At 38.3% G+C, this 24,860-nt stretch overlaps 1 protein-coding gene across 1 annotated transcript in view; it reads left to right on the plus strand.

The window, feature by feature from the left end:
- The window catches only part of DNAJC1 (DnaJ heat shock protein family (Hsp40) member C1), a 154,012-nt gene that overhangs the window by 83,307 nt on the left and 45,845 nt on the right, over nucleotides 1–24,860 (plus strand). Inside the window, exon 8 of the mRNA XM_080918293.1 lies at nucleotides 6,667–6,830. Within this exon, the coding sequence (XP_080774419.1) occupies nucleotides 6,667–6,830 (164 nt within the window). The remainder of the gene's footprint in view (nucleotides 1–6,666; nucleotides 6,831–24,860) is intronic.

Genomic DNA, 24,860 nt, shown 5'->3' on the forward strand with positions numbered 1-24,860 from the left:
AACGAAAAAATCATGTAAAGAAATACAAAATCTTAAATAGACAACATCTGGTCTCTTTTTTTAGTGAAGACATGTAATAAAGAACCTTGTAATCACATGGCAGTCCATCAGGAGCCCAGTGCTCACAGGAGGCTAGAATGAAAAAACCATCTTGTTTTCATGTCATGGTGTTTTAGGAGCAGTGAAGAGCCATTGCTCTTACTATTAAGAGTCAGAGACTGTCATGTATTTTCTAATACAGATGCTAATGGTTACATGCAAGGAATTTTCAATTTGTTCATTTCAGTTTTCTGCAGTATGTAGTTTAAAATTCATATAAAATGGCGCATATTCACCAATATGTGTTTTATCTGCCCATTTTTTCTTAATTTTAAGGATTACCATTTGAATTCCGTGTTCATAAAAATACTTTGGGCTACTTGATTAAGTGCAGTGGGTATATATTAGCAGTAGTTATTTTATGCTGCCAGATTTTCAATGCCTCACTGCTTACCTGTCCTCAAGCCTGTCTGTCTGTCTTACTGCTCAGATTGTATGCAGAGTTGGGCTGAACTAACTTTGGGGTGAGCTGTGATGCTCTTACTAAATCAAATTGCAGAGGAGGTCTAAAGGGGTAATTTTTTAATTTAAATTTTTGAAAATTTCATACATGAGTACTATATTAACATCATTTCTACCTCTCTTTGTTCCCCTCCAACTCCAGTGTCTCCTTCACTCCCTCTCAAATTCATGACCTCACTTCCTTAGTTATTATCAGTAGGCACACATATACATGTGACTATAAAGTACTTATGTGTATGCGTTACAATGGCTATGAGCAGCGATGGGGATTCTGGGACAGCCTGGATCCTCTGGAGAACAGCTGATGCTTTTTACTACTGTACCATCTCTAGCTCCCCACATGGATACTTACTTTTTTAGGGTTATTTTTATTTTATATGAATGGGTGTTTTTGCCTGCCTGCATGTATGTATGTATGCCACGTACATGCAGTGTGCACGGCGGCCAGAAGACGGCATCAGATCTTTTAGAACTGAGGTTACATACTGTTGTGTTTTGCTACATGGGCGCTAGAAGAGAGCAACAGCTGTTTTTAACCACAGAGCAATGCTGCACCTCCAGAAAGATAAGTGTTTTTAAGAAACTGCCCTCTTTGTACTCGTTTACTTGAACTAGCGTGTTAGTAACACTGACACATAGCCTGCTTACTCATTGTCCTGCCTCTCTAGGCTGAGAGTGCAGCCCGTGGAGTATAGTACACAGCCCTGGGGTCCAGCAGCATTCAGGTTTATGGCTCTGTCTCTTGTCAGAGGCAGTGTCTTATGTCACTCTCACTGACCTGGGCCTCACTGTGTGGACCAGACTGGCCTCCAATCTACAGGCTTGCCTTCGTTGCCTTCTCAGAGTTGGCACCACCATGCCTAGCTTCCAGTACTATTTTCATTTTTGTTTTGTTTTATAAGAAAATTCCTCCTCCATAGAATTGGATCTGAACCCTTTTCTTATACCAATTGCCCATATTTATGCAGAGTATTTCTTTTAACTAGTATATGCTGTTTTTCTTGTCTACACTTTTCCCTTTGCAATGATATGTCTTCATTGTGTGGCCATTGGATCAAGCTATTCTGGGCACTTAGCCCCCAAAAAATATATATGAGCTCTTCTCGTTCATCTGCTTTTTAATATTAATTTGAAGTATTTTGTAGCTAAGGAAGAGGGTGTGTGTGAGTGTGCAGGTGGGAGCTGGCGATTCTTATCTTGGAGGAATAAGAATGCTGGCGGTTCCCCAGGAGTACCCACGAGTATTGTATGAGGATGACACTACCCACTATTGCCCAAACTACTGACTGCTTAGTTTCCTCCTCAGCTGGCCTTTAGGGGAAGTAGACACCTTATCACCATCAGCTGGGCGGGAAGTTCAGATGGTCAGTGTAGTGCATGAACCACAGGAATGACCTGGACCCTACCACTTCTCAACCTTTTCTTGTTTTACACTGGGAAGGATGTTGTTCTGTTACTATTTGACAGTATCTTCCCATCAGCCTTTTTGATGTAGGGGAAGTGAATGTGGCTGTAGTTTGGGTTGGGTTGTGTTGGGTTGGTGTGTCTTGCTTTCATGAAACAGAGTGGTGGTTGTCTGATCATCAGAAAAACTCTGAGTCTGCTAGAAAAGTATATGTTTAGGGTGCTATGATCTACTGTGTGCTGTTAAGGTAGGATTCATGGCCAAAGGGCTCAAATCATTATTGATAAATATATCCTGCAGAAAAAACACCTTCATCCTTTGGATCAGAAAATAACATGGAACTGATTCATAAGATTTCTGATTTTAAAATTCCACTCTGTAAGAAATGAACGTTTGTTGGAAAATTTTGTTAGTTTTGTGTTGAACCCAAGGACTTGTATATTTTAGGCAAGTGCTCTGTCACTTACCTACATCTTCAGCCATAGAAGATTACTTGTTTTCTTTTTGTTTCTCTTCGGCTCCAAATTCCTTTTTATTTTGTTTAGATGGTACACTAAATTGAAGGAGTCTCTTAAGATGTTAATGCAGTAATAATCCCTTTGATAATTATACTGAATACATTTTTCTTTTGAAAAACAACCATCTCTCCTCATTCACACATAGTTAATGAATCATAAGTATAAACTTTGCTGTTTTGGTTTGTTTATTCTTTGTTTTGGTTTGTTTATTCTTTGTTTTGGTTTGTTTATTCTTTGTTTTGTTCTTTGAGTTCTTTGTTTGCTTGGTTTATTGGTTGAGTTTAACTTGACTTTTTTCTGAAGCTTAATTATTATATATTAAAGAATAAGTGTTTTTTAAGTGTTTTGAAAATGGATTCTTTTCTCATCTAATATAGCCTGATTATAGTTTCCCCTTCTTCTGCTCTTCCCAGTTCTTCCCAACCTCCCCTCCCTCTGGATTATGGATAATGGATTCTGTCTCTCATTAGAAAAGAACAACAAAATAAAATATAATAGGATGAAGCAAAAAATTGCATATTGAAGTTAGAAGTGGCAATGCAACAGGAGGAAGAGTCTCTTCAGCAGGCATAGCCAGGAGTCCCATAGAAATATTAAGCTAAAAGCAAATATGTATGCACAGAGGACCTGGTGCAGACCATGTTGGCCCTGGGCTTGATGTTTAGTCTCTGTTAGCTCCTATGTGCTGTACTCAGTTGATCGAGAGGTCTTGTTCTCCCAGTGTCCTCCATCCACTCTGGCTCTTACAGTCTTTCTACCTTTTCTTCCATGGGATTCCCTAACCTCTGGGGAGATGGCGGGGGGTGGGGTGGGGGGATTTTAAGGAGACTCTCACTTAGACCATCTCCACATAATGTCTGGCTTTGAGTCTCTGCACCTGTCCCATCTGCTGCTGGGATAAGGCAGACTTATGACCACAGCAGAGTGTCATTAGAAGTCATTTTAGTAATTTGGCTTTTTTTCCCCCTTTCTTCTTTTGTGACCAGTTGTGTTTGGTTTTACCCTAGGTCTCTAGGCTATTCGGTCTCTGTTTTTTTGTTACCTAAGTGGTGTCAAGTATGGGTTCCCGCTCATGGAGTTGACCTTAAGTCAAATCAGACATTTTTGGCTACTCCCTCACGTTTGGTGCCATCATTATTACCCTGGCATATTTGGCAGTCAGGACAAATTGTAGGTCAGAGGTTTTGTGGCTGCATTGGTGTCTACATCTCTCTTTCAGTAGCCTTCAAATCTTATGATTCTCTTAAATTATTTTATTATTTTTAATAGCTTGTATGTATGTTTTGTCTGCATAGTGTCTGATTGCCCCTAAAGCTGGAATTGCAAGCAGTTTTGAACCACCACATGGGTTCTGGGAAACAAACTCAAGAACTTTAGAAGAGTTGCGCTTAACTGCTGAGACATCTCTCTAGCCTACACTCAAAACTTAATGAAAAAGATTATCACAAGCAGCATAAAGGTGCTGTATATTTTTATTTAACTCTGAAATTCTCTTAAGAAACTTACCCATGCTGCTAAACAGAGAGCTCTTAGATTTGTTGTTCTGAAGTGAAGTATCACTGATGTCGTCATGGCCAAACTTCTTGCACATGTGCACAAATTATGACGGTCTTATTGAATTACAGTGTGTGAGGTACACCGAGAGGACTCGGCCAATACAAACCTTTGGGTCACCTGTGAATATTTTCCAGACATTTAGTTTTGGAAATACTTTTAAATTAAGATTTTGTGAAAGATTTTGCCAAGAGCAGAAAGTTGGATGGTGCAAACTTGTAAATTATTTTTAAAGCACAGAATTTATATTCACAAAGCTATTATTTTTTGGTTTTTAGAAACCTAAAGTTACAAGTAGATGTATGTCGTAGTCTTTTACACCTTATGCTGTGTCTGTAGTTTTGCCATGGGCTGTGTCAGTGCACATCCGTGTATATCTTACTTGTTCTTTGCTGCATGTTGCTTCTTTTCTTCTTTATTGGTTTCCACTGTACTGCCTCTCATCCCCTACATGCCTTCATATGTTATTTCCATATCATATAATATGGATTATATTGCATGAGATAGATCTGCGTTATATAATATCCAAAATTATTTAGTATCCAATTTATGTGATAATTAAATATGTGTAGACTTGCATAAATGTAAGGCTATGCAGAAGCATGATTTTCTTGAAAGTATGAAAGCATATGCTTTAGCTACTGAAACTCATTGAAATCCAGAAGTCATCTCTGTAGTTGTGCTTCAACGATGACATAGTGTGTCTATGTTTATGAGTCATCAATAATTATATAGTTACCTCTCTTACGAGGCATTTACTGCTGACTACTCTATAGAAACAGTAAATAGTCTTGCACATAAGCACATACATCTCTATATGCATTCCCACAATGATATTCAAATTCTGTGATGTTCAGAAAAGGTTTATATGCTTTAATTTTAATAATATCTCTTAGATTACTCTCCCATAATGTTTTAATATAATAATCCATATTTTAAGCCCTCCCCCCCCCCCCAGTTTAAAAAGAGTCTTTCTTCTGTCAGAAATATGTTATTAGATCTTTTAAAATTCATACCCACATAATAGATCTTGGTATGACTTGAATTTTTATTTCTTTAGCCTGAGAGCATGAGGTGCTTTTCCTGTGAATCGCCTGCTCATTTTCCTGTGGGTTTGCTTCTTTCTTATGCTACCAATCTTTTTCTACAATCTCTTACCAATTCTTTGTCTTTTCTCTGAGTTGCAGACACTGTTTACAAATTTGCTGCTTCTTAGTGTTTATCCTGTCTTTCTTAATTAATTTTGGAATTTGGGGTTGTGATAGAAGTTAGAATTCCCTCTTACTTTATATAGCACATGTGATTTTTAAGTTAATTTATGTAAGAGTTTTGGAATTCCATTTTTAAAAAATCTATTTTTTTCAGATAGAATTTATTTTTGTAAATATTTAGAAAATTGTGTCTGGTTTTCTTTTAAATGAGTATTGAGTCTTGGCATTTATTGTTAAATCATTTTCCCTCTGAATGGATTGTCTGTTTTCTTCTAGATATTTGATGATTTTATCACACTGACAGTATAATACCCACATATACACACAAATATTAGATGGTAAAAATGTAGTTATCGGTCTAGGGAGTCTGCTCCTGAAAAAGTTGTCACTAAAGAGAAGGAAATTGAGTGACAAGAGCGAATGAATGCTACCCAGTCCAGGTCGGGCAGTGCCATCATTACACCAGTATTAACTGGTGCGCCAGTACAGGCTGACATTCTGGGATGGCGCCTGTTGATCTCTGCAGCTCCGTTTTTGTTCTGAGACAGATCTTTGTGTAGCTCTAATTGAACTCTCTGTGTAGACCACGCTGCCCTTGAACTCACAGAGATCTGCCTGCCTCTGCCTTCTGAATAATGTGATGAAAAGTGTATGCCACTGTGAATACCATTGGAAATATTTTTATGCAATATTTGACCGGTGCTCCCAGATTTGATTTTTTTTTTTTAATATTGAAACTATAAAAGTATGAAATTTGTTGATAAATACTTAGTTTCTGTGAATATAAAATGGACACTCAGTTAAGTTACTTGTTCAAAACTATAAAGCCAATATGCAATAAGAGTATGACTCAAAGACTAGGGTTGTAAAGGTGGCTCCTTGGTTAAGACTACTTCCTGCTCTTTCAGAGGACCCAACCTTTAATTCCCAGTACCCAAGTTGGACAAGTCACCAGCTACCTGACCAGGGGCCTATAACACCAGCTTTGGGGTATCTGATGCCCTCTTCTGGTCTCTGTGCACACCTGCATATACATGGCACACCTTCACATAGAAACATGCATATACACATAGAAAAAAATAAATCCTTAAAAAAGTTAATGCACTAAGTTAAAGCTCTCTTCATGTTGCCAAATGAATCATTTTAATGAAAGGTACTTTGAAAACTAAGGCATATGCAAACTAATAGTGTGGATATGTCATAACCACATTGTAGCATCTGAGTCTGTTTTAAATAATGCAATGATCAGTACATAGTAATGTGTATAAATGTTTATAGCAGAGGAATTCTGTCTTAATAAGATAACATTGTTTATGTGGTCTTCAAAGATGTAGTCTATGAATACAATGTTAGAATATTTTAATTTCTTTTTATTCTGAACAAATCTTAGTAACTTGTTTTTAAATAATCTTTTTAGAACAGAAGAAAGTTAAAGTTAAAAAACCCAAACCAGAATTTCCTGTATATACGCCTTTAGAGAATCCATATATTCAGTCTTATGATCATGGAACTTCTATTGAAGAAATTGAGGAGCAAATGGATGACTGGCTGGAAAACAGGAACAGAACACAGAAAAAGCAGGTAATTAAATTTTTAAAAATTGATTTAACAAGCTGGATGGAGATCAAATCCAGAGCCCAGACAAGCATAGCTCTTAAGCTATGGCCTTATCCTTTGGGTGTTTGATAGTTAATTTGTGTGTTTGTTGTTACTGTAAAAGTTGGTCTAGTTGAATATCCCAGGTTAGCCCCAAATCTGTTATCCTTTTGGCTCTGTCTGCCACATTCTGGGGTTGCAGACTAGTACTGTTTCTCTAGTTGTAAGTAGATGTTTAAACTGGTTTTAACTGCTTTATAAGAAACATAAAGTACATTCAGTATTAACAGTTCAGTGGGCTATTACAGAGCAAAACTGTTAACCATTGTAAACATTGCTAAAATAAAGGACTAGAACGCTGGCCAACAAGAGATCAGAGGATTAAGGCACTTACCACCAAGCCTGATGACTCAAGTTCAACCTTTGGAACCCACGTGATGTTAAGGGGATTCTATCGTTGTAGAATGTTTGGACCCTTCCTTCCCTTTTCTATTCCTTGGGACTATTGCAGGAGCATGGGCATTAGTTTGTCTGAGAGGGGCTCCATCCAGCCTTATTCATCCTGTTAGGAGACCTCATTACTGCTCAGTTTCATTGCATACTCCTTGAGTGGGTTGCATCTTCTTGCTTCAAATTTTGGAAGTCGTATTGTCCAGGTTTTTGTCTTCTAGAGCTTTGCTTTATTGGAGTAAAGCTTTGTAGAATATTTCTTAATGATCCCCTGGACTTCAATGATACCTGCTATAATACATCCTATTTCTCCCCAACTTTACTGATGTGGACCTTCTCTTTTTTTCTCTGGTTATTTTGGCTGAGTTTGTTACCTTTATCTTTTCCACAAACCAAACATGTTTGAGCCGTCCTTTCTATTATTTTAATGTCTATTTCATTGAGTGCATCTCTAATTTTTTTCTTTTACTGTTTTTAGTTTATTCTATTTAAGACACATCACTATATTATTTGTTTGAGAACACTCCATTTTAATATATTTGCTGTATCTGACAGGTTCTTGTTTCATTTTTTATTTAATATAGGAATTATAAGGTTCCCCGTTTTCTGAAGTAGCTCACTTTCATTCAAAGCATATTGTTCAGGCTCCATGTGTAACATAATCTCTGTAGTCCTTTTGCTATTGGTATTTAGCCTAGTCCATTATGATCTAATAAGATATAATACATTATTTTAGTTTTTAAAAATTATTAAAATTTTCTTTATGATCTATGGTATGCATTTGTTTAGAATGATGTACTTGGAGCTTAGAATATTTTGTAGGTGTCTATTAAGTGAACTTTTCCTGGCGTGTAACGTAGCTGATGTCTGTAGGTTGTTGGGTTTGTTTTGTTCTGTTTTTTGGTCTGAATGGTCACTGGTGAGAATAAAGTAACACTTTTGTTGCTTTAGTCTGTTCCTTTTTTATCCTTATAGAGTTTTATTAAATTGGGTGCTATAAGTTCATTGTTTAAAAGTCTGTGATCACTATATCTTCTTGATAAACTTTACCTTAATGACAATGTGGTGCCTCCTTTTGTCTATTCTAATTAGGTTTAAAATCTGTCCTTTTAGATTAGTGTGACTACAGCTTCTGGCTTGAGGCTGTACTTGTCTAGGATATCACTCTAGCTTGTCCTGATGAGGCAAGCTTCCCACAGGCAGCACACTATTGGACCTTTTCTGAAAATGTAGTTAGCCTGTATCTTTTACTTGGAGAATTAAGACTGTTTATATTTAGAATTATTGTTTATATCATATTGTATTTATAGTATTTAACTCACCTCTCCTTAGTTCTCATTTCTTTCCCTGCTTTTATGATTGTATATATTCTTCCTCTTCTACCTGGTGTTTTAATAGAGTCTCTGAGATCTGCTATGTTCTGATCTTTCTCACTTTCGTATCACTGGGTTATAACTCATCGACCAAGGCTTCACACCCTGACTCTTGTTTTCTTGTCTGCTTCATCTGGTCTGTTGGTGAGTGAGGCTCTGAACTGAGTGTGGTTTAATCTCATCTGGTGAGCCTTTTACTTCTAAGATTTGTTCTTATTTTTTTTATTCTTCCTCAAAATCCCTCTTTATTGACTTTCTCATTCATCTTTTGTATTGCCTTTAAAATTCATTCAGCTTTTTACTTGTATATTCTTGGTATTCATTGATCATAAAACCTACCCTTTTAAGGGCTGAGAGAGCCTGAAAGACCTAGGTTCCTCTTGAATGTGGGCTCCACAATACTGGTGCTATTTCTCATTGCAGTTGTTACAGGGATAAATATCTAGGAACAGGACACCAGTTTGTCAGCTGGGGACTTTTACTTTCCCTATTCTTTTTGTTTAATTAATTAATTTATTTATATTAAACGCTGCCCCTGCTTCCCGATACCTTCCCCTCAGAGACACCCTCCCCAAACCTCCCTCCCCTTCTCTTCTGGGAAAGTGGGACTCCCTCAGGTATCCAGGGTAAGGGGTCACCCTGAACCATCAAGTCTCTGCCAGGGTAGATTCATCTTCTCTCACTGAGGCCAGACAAGGCATCCCTGTTGGGGAATGGATACCATAATCATGCTGTAGCTTTTAGGAAGACCCTATGTTCCAGTTGTTGTGGGGAGGGGTTCACCTGGAGACTGGGCTGCATGTCTGCTACATATGTGCTGGGGTTTTGTCCAAGCCCATGTGTGTTCTTTGGTTGGTGGCTCAGTTTCTTGAGAGCTCCCAGAGGTCCAAGTTAGTTGATTCTGTTGGGGTCCTGCCTGGCTACAGGAGGTGTGGCTTCTTCAGGTTTTATGTCAGGCATATTGGCATTGAGTCTTGGGATCTTCCCCAATCTCAGGCCTCTGAGACTTTCTAAAGATTCCCCTACTCCTCTACTCCTGGCACCTATAGATTTCCTCTCCATTTATTCTTCTGGCCCTCTGGGTCTCTCTCCTGTCTCAGCACATACAGTCACCCTGGAAATCAATCTGGCAGTTTCTCAGAAAATTGGAAATAGTTCTACCTGAAAACCCAACTATACTGCTCTAGGCATATACACAAAAGGTGCTCCACCATACCACAGGGTAAGTATTCCACCATATTCATAACAGGTTTATTTGTAGTAACCAAAAACTGTAAACAACCCATATGTCCCTCAACTGAAAAATGGATACAGAAAGTGTGGCTGGTTTACATAGTGGAGTACTATTCAGGTATTGAAAACAAGGACATTGTGAAATTTGCAGGCAAAGGGATGGAACTAGAAAATATCATCCTGAGTGATATAAACCAGACCCAAAAGGACATACATAGCAAAACTAACTAGCAAAGACTGGTGCTTCTTCTTCCATAGTGGGTAACCCGCTGACCATGTCCTTCTATTCTCTTCATCACTGCAGGCCCTGCTTCTCCTTGTATACATTCTGGGTTTATGTCAGACAGTCCCCAAGCCATGCCTATGCCATGCCATTGCCTTACCAGCCAATTCCAGGGTACCCATTGGAACCCTGAATTGTGATTGTTCTGTATGTCTGATCTGTAGAGGAAGTGAGTCTCTAATAATACACCTCTTTTTATGAAAACTTCCTGATTGTAGCACTCTTGAGAGTTTGCTGTGTGATCTAATTAATTTTTCTCTCAAGCTAGTTTGTTCAGGAGTCACTTTTAAACCAATCCTGAATCTGGGTTTAAAGCATGAAGAACCATGGGCCTCTCCAAGGACTGCTGTTGAATTTGTTTGCATTTTTTGGACTACCTTATGCCTTCAGCATAATGTTTTCTCCTTTGTATGTAAAGTGAGGATGACCTCACAGTATGCAGCAGGAAGTATTCTCTGTTTTTCAGAAGAATTTGGGGAAATTCATCAGGTTCTTCTCAAGTAAGCTTTGTTAGTTTCTATCTTTTAAGGGGTGTAACCATTTTATCTAAGTTGCTCAGAGTAGAGTATTTCTCATGGCTCCATATCATTTTGTTGTCTACAGAATCTTTGCTGATATTACCCTTTTGTTTCTGATATTGTTGATTTATATCTTCCCTCTTTTTAGTCCTGGTCAAGCTCTCTAGGAATATAGTATATTGATGTTTAAAAATAAGCTTTTATCTTTATTGATTTTTCTCTCATTTTTCAGTTCTGTTTAAAATAGTTTTTTTTGTCTTTGTTTTGTTTTTGTTTTTGTTTTTATTCTGCTTAGTTTGTTTTGTTTCTAGGTTCTACAGTTTTTAATTTTTGAAGTTATCTTATGTGTATGTATGTTTTGGGCTGTATGAACATCTGTATACCACATGTATTCTTGGAGAAGAGGTGACTGGATCTCTTGAAACTGGAGTTTGGACAGTTGTGAGCCACCACATGGGTGCTGGGATTTGAACCAGGTCCTCTGGAAGAGCAGGCAGTGCTTTTAACTTCTGAGCTGTCTCTTGTATGCTTTTCAAAATCTACTTTTACTAAGGGTTCTTAAATGCTTTAACCTCCGTACTAGCCCACCACGCACCAGAGGTAGTAGAAATGAAAGGTCAGTGGCAAAGGAAGATGTGGACCCGTTTAGAAATAGTTCTTTGGAACAAAACCAATCTACATTGTCAGGATATTAGCAGTTCAGTTCACATGAATCAGCAATGGCAGCTTTATTCATTCGCAAACACCCCTCATGAATCAACAACGGTAGGTCCATCCAGAAGAAACTGCAAGGCTCTCTGCCAATACCACCAGAGTTTTTTGTTGTGTTTCTCTCTATGAAGTCATAACAAATGATGGCCAGTAAAGAATGGTAAGGCACACCGAAATGAAAACTTGAGGGTTCTTTGGAAGTCAGTTAGATGGCCTTTTGCTGGGACAAACAAATGAAAGAACATTTAGCTAAAGCAGATACAGAGAAAGGATAAAGCAAGCACATGAAAGGACATGTGATAAAGGATTCTTTGCTAAAAACATGTATTAGTCTGCCTTACATCTTTTACTTGAGCTGTATTTGTCAGGACATCATAGAGAGAAACACACCAAAAAACTGGTGGTGTGCTGCAGTTTGTTGCCGCTCCAAGGACTCAGGCTGATTGACAGAGTGGTATCAGCTGAGGCAAGACCAGTGGAGGACACATGATGTTTGGAGGTTATAAATAGAACTCAACAGACAGTGATGGAGACAGAGCTAGACTTGCTTATAGGGCTAGTTGTGCAATGCTTGTGGGTCTCACGGCTTTGTTAATCTTCGCTTCCCTGAGAGAGGCATAGCTACGAACTTCTAGTGCTCCTCCATATCCCTCCTTCTGACTTGTGCCAAGGCTTAGGGCCAGGTAATGCCACCACTGCTGATTCCTGTTTGCTATCCCAACTCTACTGAACTGGACTGCTCGTGTATTCGTGAAGTTTGTGAATGGATCAAGCTGCTGCTGCTGACCTGTGAACTGAACTGCTGATTCCCAGAGAACACAGAAGGGAGTTGCTCCAAAGAACATTTCTAAACCAACCCCCCCGTATCCTTCCCACTATCTCTGGTAGGCTACAAGGGAGGTTAAAATGTTAACCATTATCAAACATTAAGTTTGAAAAAAATCAAAGTTACAGCATACCAGTACCACTGTCTGTTGGGTTATATTTATACCCTTTCTAAACCCCACGTGTCTCTCAAGCATCTGCTCTAGCAAAATATCACATGCCATTTTTCCAGGCTGCATCCAGAAAAACATCGCATGACACAACTGAGTCTCCAAAGAAACCATACATTTCCAACACAACCTCTCTATCTCCAATTATTTTGTATTTTCAAAAATACTTATTCTTGAATAGTTTCATACTTTTATACAAGTATCTTGCTCATATTAACCCTCAAGTCTTGCTTCTTATTCTTTCTAGCCACCCAAGCACATTCCCCTTTCACCTTCATGTCTTCTGTTTGTTTGTTTTTATAACCCACTGAGTAATCTATTGTCAGTAGCTCCTCAGTTAGGAGTAGAGCCACATGGACCCTCACCCACTCAGTGATGAAATTATTGACTAGTGTGATCTTATACTGGTTCTGTTTTGAATTCATGAGTGCAGTGGCTATATCATGTACAAAGAGCATTTCACAGTCCTCCTCCCCATGTGCCAGCATTTACCTTTTTTCTGCTAACCTGATAGCCCTATGGCATCGGTATAAATGGGTGATTTAGAGCTGGCTACTCAACAGTTACTAATCATGACACTTTAGCCAAATGAAGTTCTGCGTCGGCTGCTGACCACTGCAATAAGAAGCTTCTTGGACCAAGGTTAAAGTTATTGACCTGTAAAAACAAAAAGAAATAAAAACCAAAATCAAAATAAACCAAACAACAAGAAGGAAGTAAGCAGCCCTGTGGTTCTCAGCTGTCTTTACAGTATATGTACCATTTGAATTATCAGACATCTTCAATTGACAATTTGGAATAAAACAATTGTAAAATGTTTTAGCCCTAATTAACTCTTTGATTATAATTGTATTTTCTTTTATACTAAATAAAAAGCATGTCTCCAAAAAAATATTTAGAAGGCACGTAAGCCTTTTTAAACTCCCAGTAAACATTCCCTTTTATAACACATTTTTTTCTATTATTACCTTTCCCTCCTAAGTTTCTTCTCCCTTCTATCATGGGTCCTCTTTCTGATTTCTGTCCTCTGCAGACATTCCAAAATAAAGACATAAATCTAAGAATGTGAACTTAGGATCACATATGAGAGAGAAGAATATGGATGTTTATCTCTCTGGCTTTGTTACCTTACTTAATAAAATATTTTCCAGTTCTTCTCATTTTCCTGTACATTTTGTAGTTTCATTTTTTTTACAGCAGAATAAAATTATTTATTGTGCATATGTACCACATTTTTATTATCTATCCATTAGTTGATAGACTTATAAGGTAATTCCATTTCCTATTTGTCAATAGACCAGCATTGAACATGGATGTTTAAGTGTCTCTAGTAAAAATTGAAGCATTTTGTATAGCTAAGTCTCGTGCTAATCCTATCTTTAACTTTCTTTTTATTTTTTAATTTTTTATTAGATATATTTTATTTGTATTTCAAATGTTATCCTCCATAAACCTCCTATCCCAACTCCCCTCCCCCCTGCTTCTATGAGAGTGCTCACCCACCCCCTCCCACCTTCCTTACTGACATTTCCCTGCACTGGGCATATACCCAAAAGACTTCTTCCATTGATGCTCAACAAGGCCTTCCTCTGCTACATATGCAGCTGGAGTAATGGGTCTGTCCATGTGTGTTCTTTGGATAGTGGTTTAGTCCCTGGGAGCTCTGGTTGGTTGGTATTGTTGTTCTTATGGGGTTGCAAACCCCTCAGCTCCTTCAATCCTTTCTTTAACTCCTCCCACTGGAGACCAGTTCTCAGTTCAGTGGTTGGCTGTGAGCATCTACCTCTGTATTAGTCATGCTCTGGCAGAGCCTCTTAGGAGACAGCTATATCAGGCTCCTGTCAGCATGTACTTCTTCTCATCAGCAATATTGTCTGGATTTGGTGGCTGTATATGGTCTGGATTGCCGAGTTGGGCACTGGATGGCCTTTCCTTCAGTCTCTGCTCCAAACTTTGTCTCCATATTTCCTCTCTTGAATATTTTGTTCTCCCTTCTAATAAGAACATTTTGATCTTCCTTTTTTTTTGAGCTTCATAAAGTCTGTGAATTTTCCTTGGGCATTCTGAGCTTTTGGGCTAACATCCGCTTATCAGTGAGTGCATATCATGTGTGTTCTTTTATGATTGTGTTACCTCACTCAGGATGATTGCTTCTAGTTCCATCCATTTGCCCAGGAATTTCATGAAGTCATTGTTTCTAATAGCTGAGTAGTACTCCATTGTGTATATGTAGCACAATTTCTGTATCCATTCCTCTGCTGAAGGACATCTGGGTTCTTTTCAGCTTCTGGTCATTATAAATAAGGCTCATATGAACATAGTTTAGCATGTGTCTTTGTTATATACTGGAGTGTCTTTTGGGTATATGCCCAGAAATTGCATAGCTGGGTCCTCAGGTATATTATGTCTAATTTTCTTAGGAACTGCCAGATGTAGAATTGTGCCTGTGTGTCTTCTTTTGATTTCCTTGCTTAGGTATTTTCTTGTTTTTATGAGGATGTAGTTTCCCTCCTTGTATTGGGTTTTCCACCTATAATTTGTTGTAGTACTGGGTTTGTGGTCAGATATTGTGTAACTTTTGTCCTGGAATATCTTGGTCTCTCCATCTATGGTGATTGAGAGTTTTGCTGGGTATAGAACCTGGACCGACATTTGTGTTCTCTTAGGGTCTGCATGATGTCTGTCCAGGATCTTCTAGCTATCATGGTCTCTGTTGAGAAGTCGGGTGTAATTCTGATTATTCTGCCTTTATATGTTACATGACCTTTTTCCCTTACTGCTTTCTTTATTCTTTCTTTGCTTTGAACACTTGGCATTTTGACTATTATGTGTCGGGAAGAATTTCTTTTCTGGTCCACTCTATTTGGAGTTCTGTAGGCTTCTTTTATACTCATGGTCATCTCATTTTTAAGGGTAGAGAAGTTTTCTTCCACGATTTTGTTGAAGATATTTACTGTGCCTCTTAGTTGATATTCTTTGCCCTCTTCTATTCCTATTATTCTTAGGTTTGGTCTTCTCATTGTGTCCTGGATCTCCTGGACATTTTGGGTTAGGAGCTTTTTGGCTTTTGCATCTTCTCTGACTGTTTTGTCTATGTTTTCAATGTTGTCTTCGGCCCCTGAGATTCTCTCTTCCATCTCTTGTTGGAGATGCTTGCATCTGTGACTCCTGATTTCTTTTTTAGGTTTTATTATCTCTAGAGTTGTCTCTTTTAGTGTTTTCTTTATTGTTTCCATTTCCATTTTAAATTCCTTCATCTCTTTGGTTCTGTTTTCCTCTAGTTCTTTGATTTCTTTGAGTGTTTTTTGTGTTTCCTCTTTAAAAGCTTCTATTTCTTTATGCTTTTCCTCCCGTTCTTGTTTAATGATCTCCATTATCATCTTGAGGTATGATTTCAGGTCTGAGTTTTCTTTTTCTGGAGTGTTTGGCATTCTTCTGTTTGCTGTGGTGGTAGAGCTGGGTTCTGATGTTGCCAGGTTGTCTTGGTTTCCCTTGGATAAGTTCTTTTGCTTTCCTCTTTCCATCTTGTTGTCTGTGATTATACGTGGTCTTGTTGTCAGTGATTGGTTCACATCTTTCTCGTGTACCTGGCCTGTGTCCCTGGATCTCAGCTGTTTTAGTTGGCAAATGGCTTGAGTGTTTGGTCTGCATGCAAGGGCCTTCTGGGTGGACTGGAGTCTCTATGGCAGAGTTCTGCTCCCCTGGACCAACCGGAGTGCCACACCTACCGTGCACTAGGCCTAGCCCTCTCTGTGCCCCAGCTATTTGCAGCAGTGCAGTCTCACCAGGCCTGTGTCCCTGGATTTCAGCTGTTCCTGGTGGCAAATGGCCTGAGCGTTTGGTCCGCACACAAACGCTTCCGGGTAGAAACCGAGTCCCTACAGCAGAGTTTCTGCTCCCCTGAACCAATGGGGGGGGGCATTTTCCACAAGCCAGGCCTAGCCCTCTCTGCACCCCGGCTACTTGCAGCACAGTCCCACCAGGCCTGTGTTCCTGCATCTCCGCCGTTCCCAGTGGCCCAGAATTGCGATTTTTATTGAGATTATATACACCTGTAGATTGCTCTAGATAGGGTGGGCATTTTCACTATATTTATGAGTATGTGCATCTTTCCATCTTCTAGTGTCTTCTCTAGTTTCTTTCCTCTCTGGACTCAAACTTCTAGGCCATGTGACTTAATGTCACAGGAACAGAAAGCAAAAATTTCCAAGTAGGTTACTGAGGGTGATGGTATGTGAACCATTCCATTTTCTACCCCTGGATTCCTGGCTATGGGAGAAACTGTACTATATATTAAATGCTGATTCAAAGCTTATGCTACCTTCTGAAGAACACTGCCCAGTCCTTTAGACTACTACCACCTAATTAGAACTGTAACTGTGACTTCAAAGGACCATTTCATTATCCTGTCCACCAGATGCTTTAGGATGGTGAGGAATATAGTAAGAGTGGTGGGCCCACTGTCCACTCTCTGGCTGTGACCTGACATTCTGTAATATAATACAGTACCACCAGAATAAATATCTCCTCATTGAAGGACAAAGTTTTGTCCTTTTCACCGAGGATGTGTACCAATGTAGTCAACCAGGTCGCTGGCAGATTACCTCGAGGAATGATGTCATAACTGGGACTTTGAGCAGAGCTGGTGGCATTGAGCAGCAGCTGTGGCCAGGTCAGCCTTGGTGAATGAAAGTTTATGCATAGCCCCAATCTCTGCCACTATGGCCACTTTGTTTATAGGCCTACTGGGAAATGACAGCGATGGCTGGGGAAAGAGGTTGCCTGTTTATAGAATGTGTCATGTTATCTACTTGACTACTGAACTCCTATCTTTTGATGAGCATTTACATGAAACATAAGTATCTTCATGTCTTTTACCCATTTGCAAAGCTCTATCCACATATTTCTTCCCTGCCTTTCTCGCTGATTGTCCAGTTATGCTCTTTCCAAATCCCAGACTAAGTAACCAGTCCACTTACATATCTGACCATTTCTCCTTCCAAATAAAATGTATGACCATGTGCACTGCCTGGAGTTCTGTCCATTGTAATGGCTTCCCTCCCCATTGTCTTTCAAGGTTGTCTCAGAAAGAAGTCGTAATGCTACATTTCATTCATACAAGTTACTTCACCATCATCAGCACTTTAAAAGCCACACTTAGCTAATTTCTCTAGAAACTGCCATGATTTTTCATTAGCAACAGCATCTACAGCATTTTTATAACAATAAGTAAAAGATCACAAATGCCCAAAAAAGTACTAGCAATGTTAGATAAATTTAATAAAATGTAAAATATTTTTCTTTTATAATTGCCATACACGCACACACACACACACACACACACACACACACACACACACACACACGCACACACACACACATGCACACACATACATATATATAAAAGTTCATGCATAATCCCTATCTTTGCCACTATGGCCACTTTCCTTATGTGTGCATATGTGTATATGCACACATGTACATATTTTTCTATCTGAGACAAAATTTCCTTATGCAGCCCTGTTTGTCCCAGAACTAACTCTGTAGATCAGGCTGGCCTCAAACTCAGAGATGCCTCTGCCTCTCTGCCTCTGCCCCTCTGCCCCTCTGCCTCTCTGCCCCTCTGCCTCTCTGCCTCTGCCTCTCTGCCTCTGCCCCTCTGCCCCTCTGCCTCTCTGCCCCTCTGCCCCTCTGCCTCTCTGCCTCTCTGCCCCTCTGCCCCTCTGCCCCTCTGCCCCTCTGCCTCTGCCTTCCAATGCTGGGAATAAAGGTATGGGAAACCACCTCCTTGCAGTTGCCTAATATTGCTTTTAAAAGCTGGTAATTATGTTTTTATTTACTTTCTGAAATGATGTAGGTAGTGCTTTAATCTAGTCAATGGATATCAAATTTTGTGAAAATAATTATTCAAATTGCTGATTACTAAAAGTAAGGTTTTACTGTCAGTGGAAAGAAAGCCACCATAACTATTATACTAAATTTCTTTGAAATCAAACACTTCCTTCTTTTCTTCCCCTGGTGACCTGGTGGCAGTGTTCTGTAGTGTTTTAATGCTGGAGACCTGCAGTTTCATTCCTGTTCTCCTTATCTCTCTCCCTGCGGCTACAGTGCATAAAATAAGAAATAAAATCACTGTTCTGCATCCTCGTTGCCACTGGGTGTCCCCTTGTCAGATTTCATAAACCAGGTTGGATGGGCCCAGCTAGTATTGTGGTGGAAGACCTCCAAAAAAACAGCGTCCACGAATCACACATCTCTGTTCAGCTGACCTTTCTCCTTTAAGAGACAGTGTCTTAAAGTTATCATTGCACATTTCTCTGTTCTCTTTCATTGATCTTCTCCCTCTAGGAAAAGGAAAAAAGGTCTTTAAAACTAAATGCTTTTCAGTCATTTAAATAAATACATTTGTTTTATTTGCTTTCCAAATGTATTGGCCTCTTTGGTTTGAAAGTTCCTTGGATAGATTTTTGAGCATAAAGTATTGCAACTAGCGGTGGTTTTTATTGCAGAAAAGTCACTTTTCAGAAGCTTCTGATGTGCTTCTAATGTGCCTATTCTTCTTCACTTCATTTGATTCTCTACCTTTCTTCATACATGATGAAGACATGACACCGTTTTCAGAACACAAATAATGTAACTGTAAATATTCAAAACTGTAATCTCTTCTAAGTTATTATATTCTATAACCCTAAAGTTTAAGGCAGTTTCAAATGTCAACAGTTTCAAGTATATACATGTGGCTCTGTGCTTCCCCAAAGGTGTTCCTCTGAGAATATACACATACACACACACTCACATTCTCTAACATACTTGACCCTTCCCTCCCTCTTTTCTTCTTTTCACCAGCATTGTTTCCAATAGCCTTTTGGAATATTACTTCAAAAAGCAGAACGTTGTCACTGACTCTAAAACACAAGAGGCTAATGTCCTCAATTCCTCACTTTCTGCAGTGTATCACTGACAGCCGTAATGCTTAGAAATGCACCTGTTTTACCTAATCTGTCTGTCTCCCACCCAGATACGAACATGTAGGACTTAGGAAGAACCCCAGTTTGTTTTCAGGTGCTGGAAATGAGAGTGTGCAGGGTCCTGAGCTCAGTGGTGATGACGAGTGGCTCTTAGGGCGCTCTCATCTTGCCAGGCTCTAGCTTCAGGATACGTTAAACCAGTATTGGACTCAAATCATTATCTGTCAGGTGAAGCTAGATGAGTCTTCTTTATAAAGTAAGAGTAGCCATTGGTTTGTATTATGGAGTATTCCAGAATGGATGTAATTTTTAAACTAGTATCATCTGTGCCATCATATATTCCTATATTGTTAGCATTATTATTAAGTTTTTCTATATGTCATCATTAATTTTTTTCAGGAAGCAGCTTTTCAATAATCTTACAGTTACACACTTAAACCAACTTTCTGCATCAGAATTGTTACTGTGCAAAAGTGTTGTGTGCTGGCATGTTTTTTTTTTTCAGATGTTTTCTTAGAAGAAGGAACCTTGTTTTGGAGCATTGTTGGGTTTCTGTGGTTTGCTATTTCCCACTGTCAGCTTAATAAAATGCTGGGGATCTACATAGTCACCGCTTATTTTCTTCCCGTAGATACGATAGTGAGAAACGTCAAAGGCCTGTGGATAGGAACTCTAGTCAAGCAGGAGTGCACCCTAGCTGGAAATCTGGAACACTTTAAAGTCTGAAATGCTTTGAGCATCATGCTCAGAGACTCAGGCTAAGGATTGCTCAGTCCTGTGAGACTTCTGTGAAAGTGTTCCAAAATGTGGTCCTTTAAACTCAAAGCATTTGGTCTCAAGCATTTTGCAGATGAGATGTTTGACACTTATATATTCTTTTAGTATAACAGTGTTGTGTTTTATATAATTTTATGTCTAACTTGGGATATATTTAACTGAATCAAAAAAATTCTGAAAAAAATAGTTGATATATTTAGGCTCCAACTCTTTGAGGAAAAATTGGTTTCTTTACCTCAATTGGAACAAATTTGTGCAAACTTAAGGGAAATCTAAAAATGTCCATCATAATTCTAATTCAGTCATTTCCTAGTCTCTGTAACCATCAGCAAAATTATTAACTGTAAGTGACTGTATAGATTATTTCCTGGTGTTATTCATCCCAGTCTGTCTGCCGTTTTCTTTTTGTTATCTTTGTACTGTAGTTGACAGTCTTTTTACCTTTCTGTTATCGGATTAGTGCAATTGGGCTAGAACAGTGATTTTAAGCCTGTTAAACACAGTATCTTTTTCTGAGGCTTATAAAAGAAACAAGTTAATAAGCACCCAGGCTGATTCCCAGGACCCAGATGGTAGCACAGTGCAATCCAGATGCAAGGTACTGAGGAATGGAACCCATGGGTGACCTCCACTTATGTCCACACGCATGCACACATATTAATGAGATGGAGGTTTCTTTGTGTATAAAGATCTTAAAATTTTTTGTTATGTTTTTGCTTAAGCCTTTTTAATGTAAATTAGCCGGTGAAGTGGTCACTCTTTGTATTGATCCTTGACAATGTCCTCTTATTTTTTTATCCTTTAAGAAAATTGTTTTTTATCAAATACATGTCATAAAACTCTCTTTTCAAAGTAATTTGTCTGTGCCAATATCATTCCAAATTACCTTTCTTTTGACAAAAGATAAAAATTTGAATTTTCCCTATTACAAAAATGATGTAATTTTTGGATTTGGGTTTTAAATTAAAGATACCTGTGTAAGTATAAAGCATATAGAAAAGGGGAAACTTTATTATAGAATAGCTACAAGAGCATTCACCACAGTAATCACATGACACTATTAAAATATGCTCTGGAGTTCTTTGAATCATCAGGACAGAAAAGATGAGTTCTGTGAGGACTGGAATGTAATCTGGTAGGAGTGGCACACACCTTTACTCCCAGTACCCAGAGACAGAGGCAGAAGGATCTCTGAGCAGAAAGAAGGCTAGCCTGATCTATAGAGCAAGTTCCAGGACAGTCAGGGCAACATGGAGAAATCTTGTCTCAAAAAATAAAACAACAAAAAGTTTTTAATGTTTATCATTATATACCTTGTGTTCTTGCTTCACTAAAATCCTATGTTGAGTCTTTTCCAGTCACTTTGTGAGAAAACTTAGTCCTTGTACTTTGGTTAGAGATGTAACTTGTAATAACAGGATATGAAACGTGTCTGTCGTCTCAGTTTTCCCAATATGTTCATTTCAAGCTCTTCTTCGCCCAGAGCCTGTAGGTAGTCCATCCTCAAAACTTTAGGCCACACCCCTTTCTCTGTGTAAACAGAACCATAAGCCGTTCCCCTCTCTGATGGCAGGTAACCATGGGGCCACAGCTTTGCTTACACTATTCCTCTGGGCAGATGGAGTTACTCCCTTCTCAAGTCCTGGTGGCTAAGCAAGACCCAAGTCCCTGGACCTTAACCCTTTCTAGTTCTAAGAACTTTGCCTGCTTTTGTCTCAGTTACTGAATTTATATTCAGAAGTTATTGTCTCACACTTCTATCTTCACATACAAATGAAATCTAATGGGTGTTTTACAGCTAAAGACAAGGGATTCTTCTGTACTGTGACACATTTGATTTTAAGTGGAAGAATGTACAATATAGCAGATTTTCATACTTGCTATATTAACTAACTCATCTTGTTCTAGTAACTTATAGTTACATAGTTGTTTCTTTGTGTAAAAAGATAATGGCTATAGTCTTGCTCGAGACTGTCACAGACTGGGATAAAACAGAAGTGTGGAACAAAGCATACATTTATATGTATACAGTACTTATGTCCCAGTTTGACAGAGAGCATTTGTGCATATGATAGAATACTATGAGAATAAGGATATGTGTATTCCACTGTCTACTACTCCCTAATGTCACCTTCAGTTTAATAATCTCATGCAAAAACTATCCCATGCAACACAAAGATTATCTTTAAATCATTCCTTTTGTGGTTATTGACTCTTAAGTTTTAAATATAAACCTAATTTTTTCTTAGAAGCTTTCTGTAATGGAAGTAGTTTATACTTCTAAGAATGTCAAGATAATATTGATAATTAAGTCTTTAAGGCGAGTGTGTTTTAGGCCTGCTTGTCATATAATTGATGACTACTACCTTACTACGTGCTTTCTGCCACCTTCAGTCCTACTATATGTGTGAGCTTTGAAAGCTGAGCACATGCCCCTGCTTTCTAACAACAATATGCTACTTGTTCTAAAGCCGTGGTTCTCAACCTTCCTAAACCCCCAACCCTTTAATAAGGTTCCTCATGTTATGATGACCCCAACAATAGAATTATTTTGTTGATGTTTCATAACTAATTTACTGCTGTTTTAAATTGTAATGTAAATATTTAATATGCAACCCCAAGTGGTTGAGACCCATAGATTGAAAACCACTGTCCTAGACAGACATCTTGTTACTAATTAAGTGAATACTATTTTCTTATTTTTCTCTCTTGTATCTTTAGATAAACACTATTATTTTGTGAGATTATAATGTTAAACAAAACAGATACTGAAGTAAATTATATTTTATTTCAGCAAAAGGGAAATCATAGAAACCAAATTGTATAATACATATAAATAATGTTAGAAAATAAATATTGTATTTATAAATCAAAAAGGAAAGATATATCTGTGAACAGGAAGAATTTTTTTCCTTTTTGACTTTTCAAGGTCTCCATTTACTAGCTGTGGGCAGTGCTGTTAGAAGTACTGGCCCTCTCATTTTTGTAGACCACTCACTCATTAAGCCCATTTTCTTCCCACTAAAAAACATATACATTTACATCTGTTTCTCCCTTTTATGTTGGAAATTCTTCTCTGCATTCTGTAGTATAAAATTTAGTTTTTATTTTTTCTATTTTCAGAGCATCTATTCTTAATAATGAGAATACATTTTTTAAGGCTGAGGTATAATTCTTAGATCATGTCCTACCATTTATACTCTTCTGTCACCATAAATAACCCAATGGCCGAGGTCATGATCCTCTATTCTTTATATCCACTGTGGTCTCTGTAAGATAAATGGAATTGAATTATTAAACTAGATTGATTCCACTGATTTGTTTCATTCACTCACTTAATACCCACTGTACAGTCTTATCTTTCATAAGAAAATCTTTCTGGCACCGCTTCAAGTTCCTAGGAGTGTCTTTTCATATTCTCAACTAGCAAGAATAGTAGGAGACGACTTATTTTGACTTTGAATTAGATTCAAGTAGCTACAACAAACAAACCTGGAAATAGCAAGTAGTGAATGTTTAAATAAAATAGTCAAGAGATCCCAGTGTGCATGTGAATGCTTACTTGCTAATTTATCTCACAAGGTCAATTTAATTCTCTATCATTAATCTGTATGCTAAGTTACCAAGAAGTTGTGGAAACCCACTTTTTATGACCTAGATATATTTATGCTAAAAAGAATGAATTTAGGAAAGAAGGTACATTAAGCCAAGTCTCATCACAGAATGTTTAAGGTGAGACAACAGACCAGAGCTGCTTCTGCAGTGCGGCAGGTTGCCGTGGGAGATGAAGCTGGAGAGGCAGTAAGTGAAGGCAAATTACCATGTTAATTACTGGGTCTTTGTTTTGCTCTTTAATGTAGTACAAAATCTTCAGAATTTTAGATAAAAATTGAAATGATGACCAGATAATTAGGAACAATAAAAAAAACTAAGAGTTAAGTGGAAAGAACAAAAATTTCATAATTAGCACAAAAAGGAAATCCAGACTTGCCTAAAGTTATGATTGGTAAATTGTTGGAGCTGGGACTTAAAATGGTTGTCTGACTCTAAATTCAGTGCCCTACTCACCCTCTGCAATACAAATATATTGTTAAGAGTGTACAGGCAAAACAATCCATAAATGATGCAAAAATAAACTCACATTTGCCTTAAAGCATAGCTTACTAGTAAGTGCCTAAAGCTGGGGCTCAAGTGATCCTTAGGACTAAACTACTGCCTCACTCGCCCTCTGGAGGTGAGACACATGGTGCTGGAATTACTCATGTGGGGCTCAAGTGATGGGTGGGACTCTAAACTACCATCCCACCCACCCTTCAGAAGTGAGGCACATGTCTGTTTCTGCTTCTCAGAAGAGAGAGCTGAGCCTTCTCATTTTTATGCTGGAGTGTTCTAGCATGGAGCACTTTGAAATATTACACAGGTGGTACTTGTACACAGACAATGCTATACTAACCTGGCTCTAGGTACTGGCTGTTGCTCTTCAGTACTTGTCACCAGTTTATTCATCCAGTTTGTGCTAATTCCCATTGTTCCACTTGGCCAGCACTTGATAGAGCATGTGATTTGTCTTTATTTCTCAGTGTGTATTTTTTTAATTTGGTTGGTTGTTGGGTAAGTGGATTTACTTTAGCATTTTTCTAAAATTGGTATGAAATTTATATAATAAAATTATGTTGAAAGTAAGCAATTGAATATTATGTAATGTAC

The sequence above is a fragment of the Micromys minutus genome (genome assembly GCF_963924665.1).
Source record: "Micromys minutus genome assembly, chromosome: 6".
Lineage (NCBI taxonomy): Eukaryota > Metazoa > Chordata > Mammalia > Rodentia > Muridae > Micromys > Micromys minutus.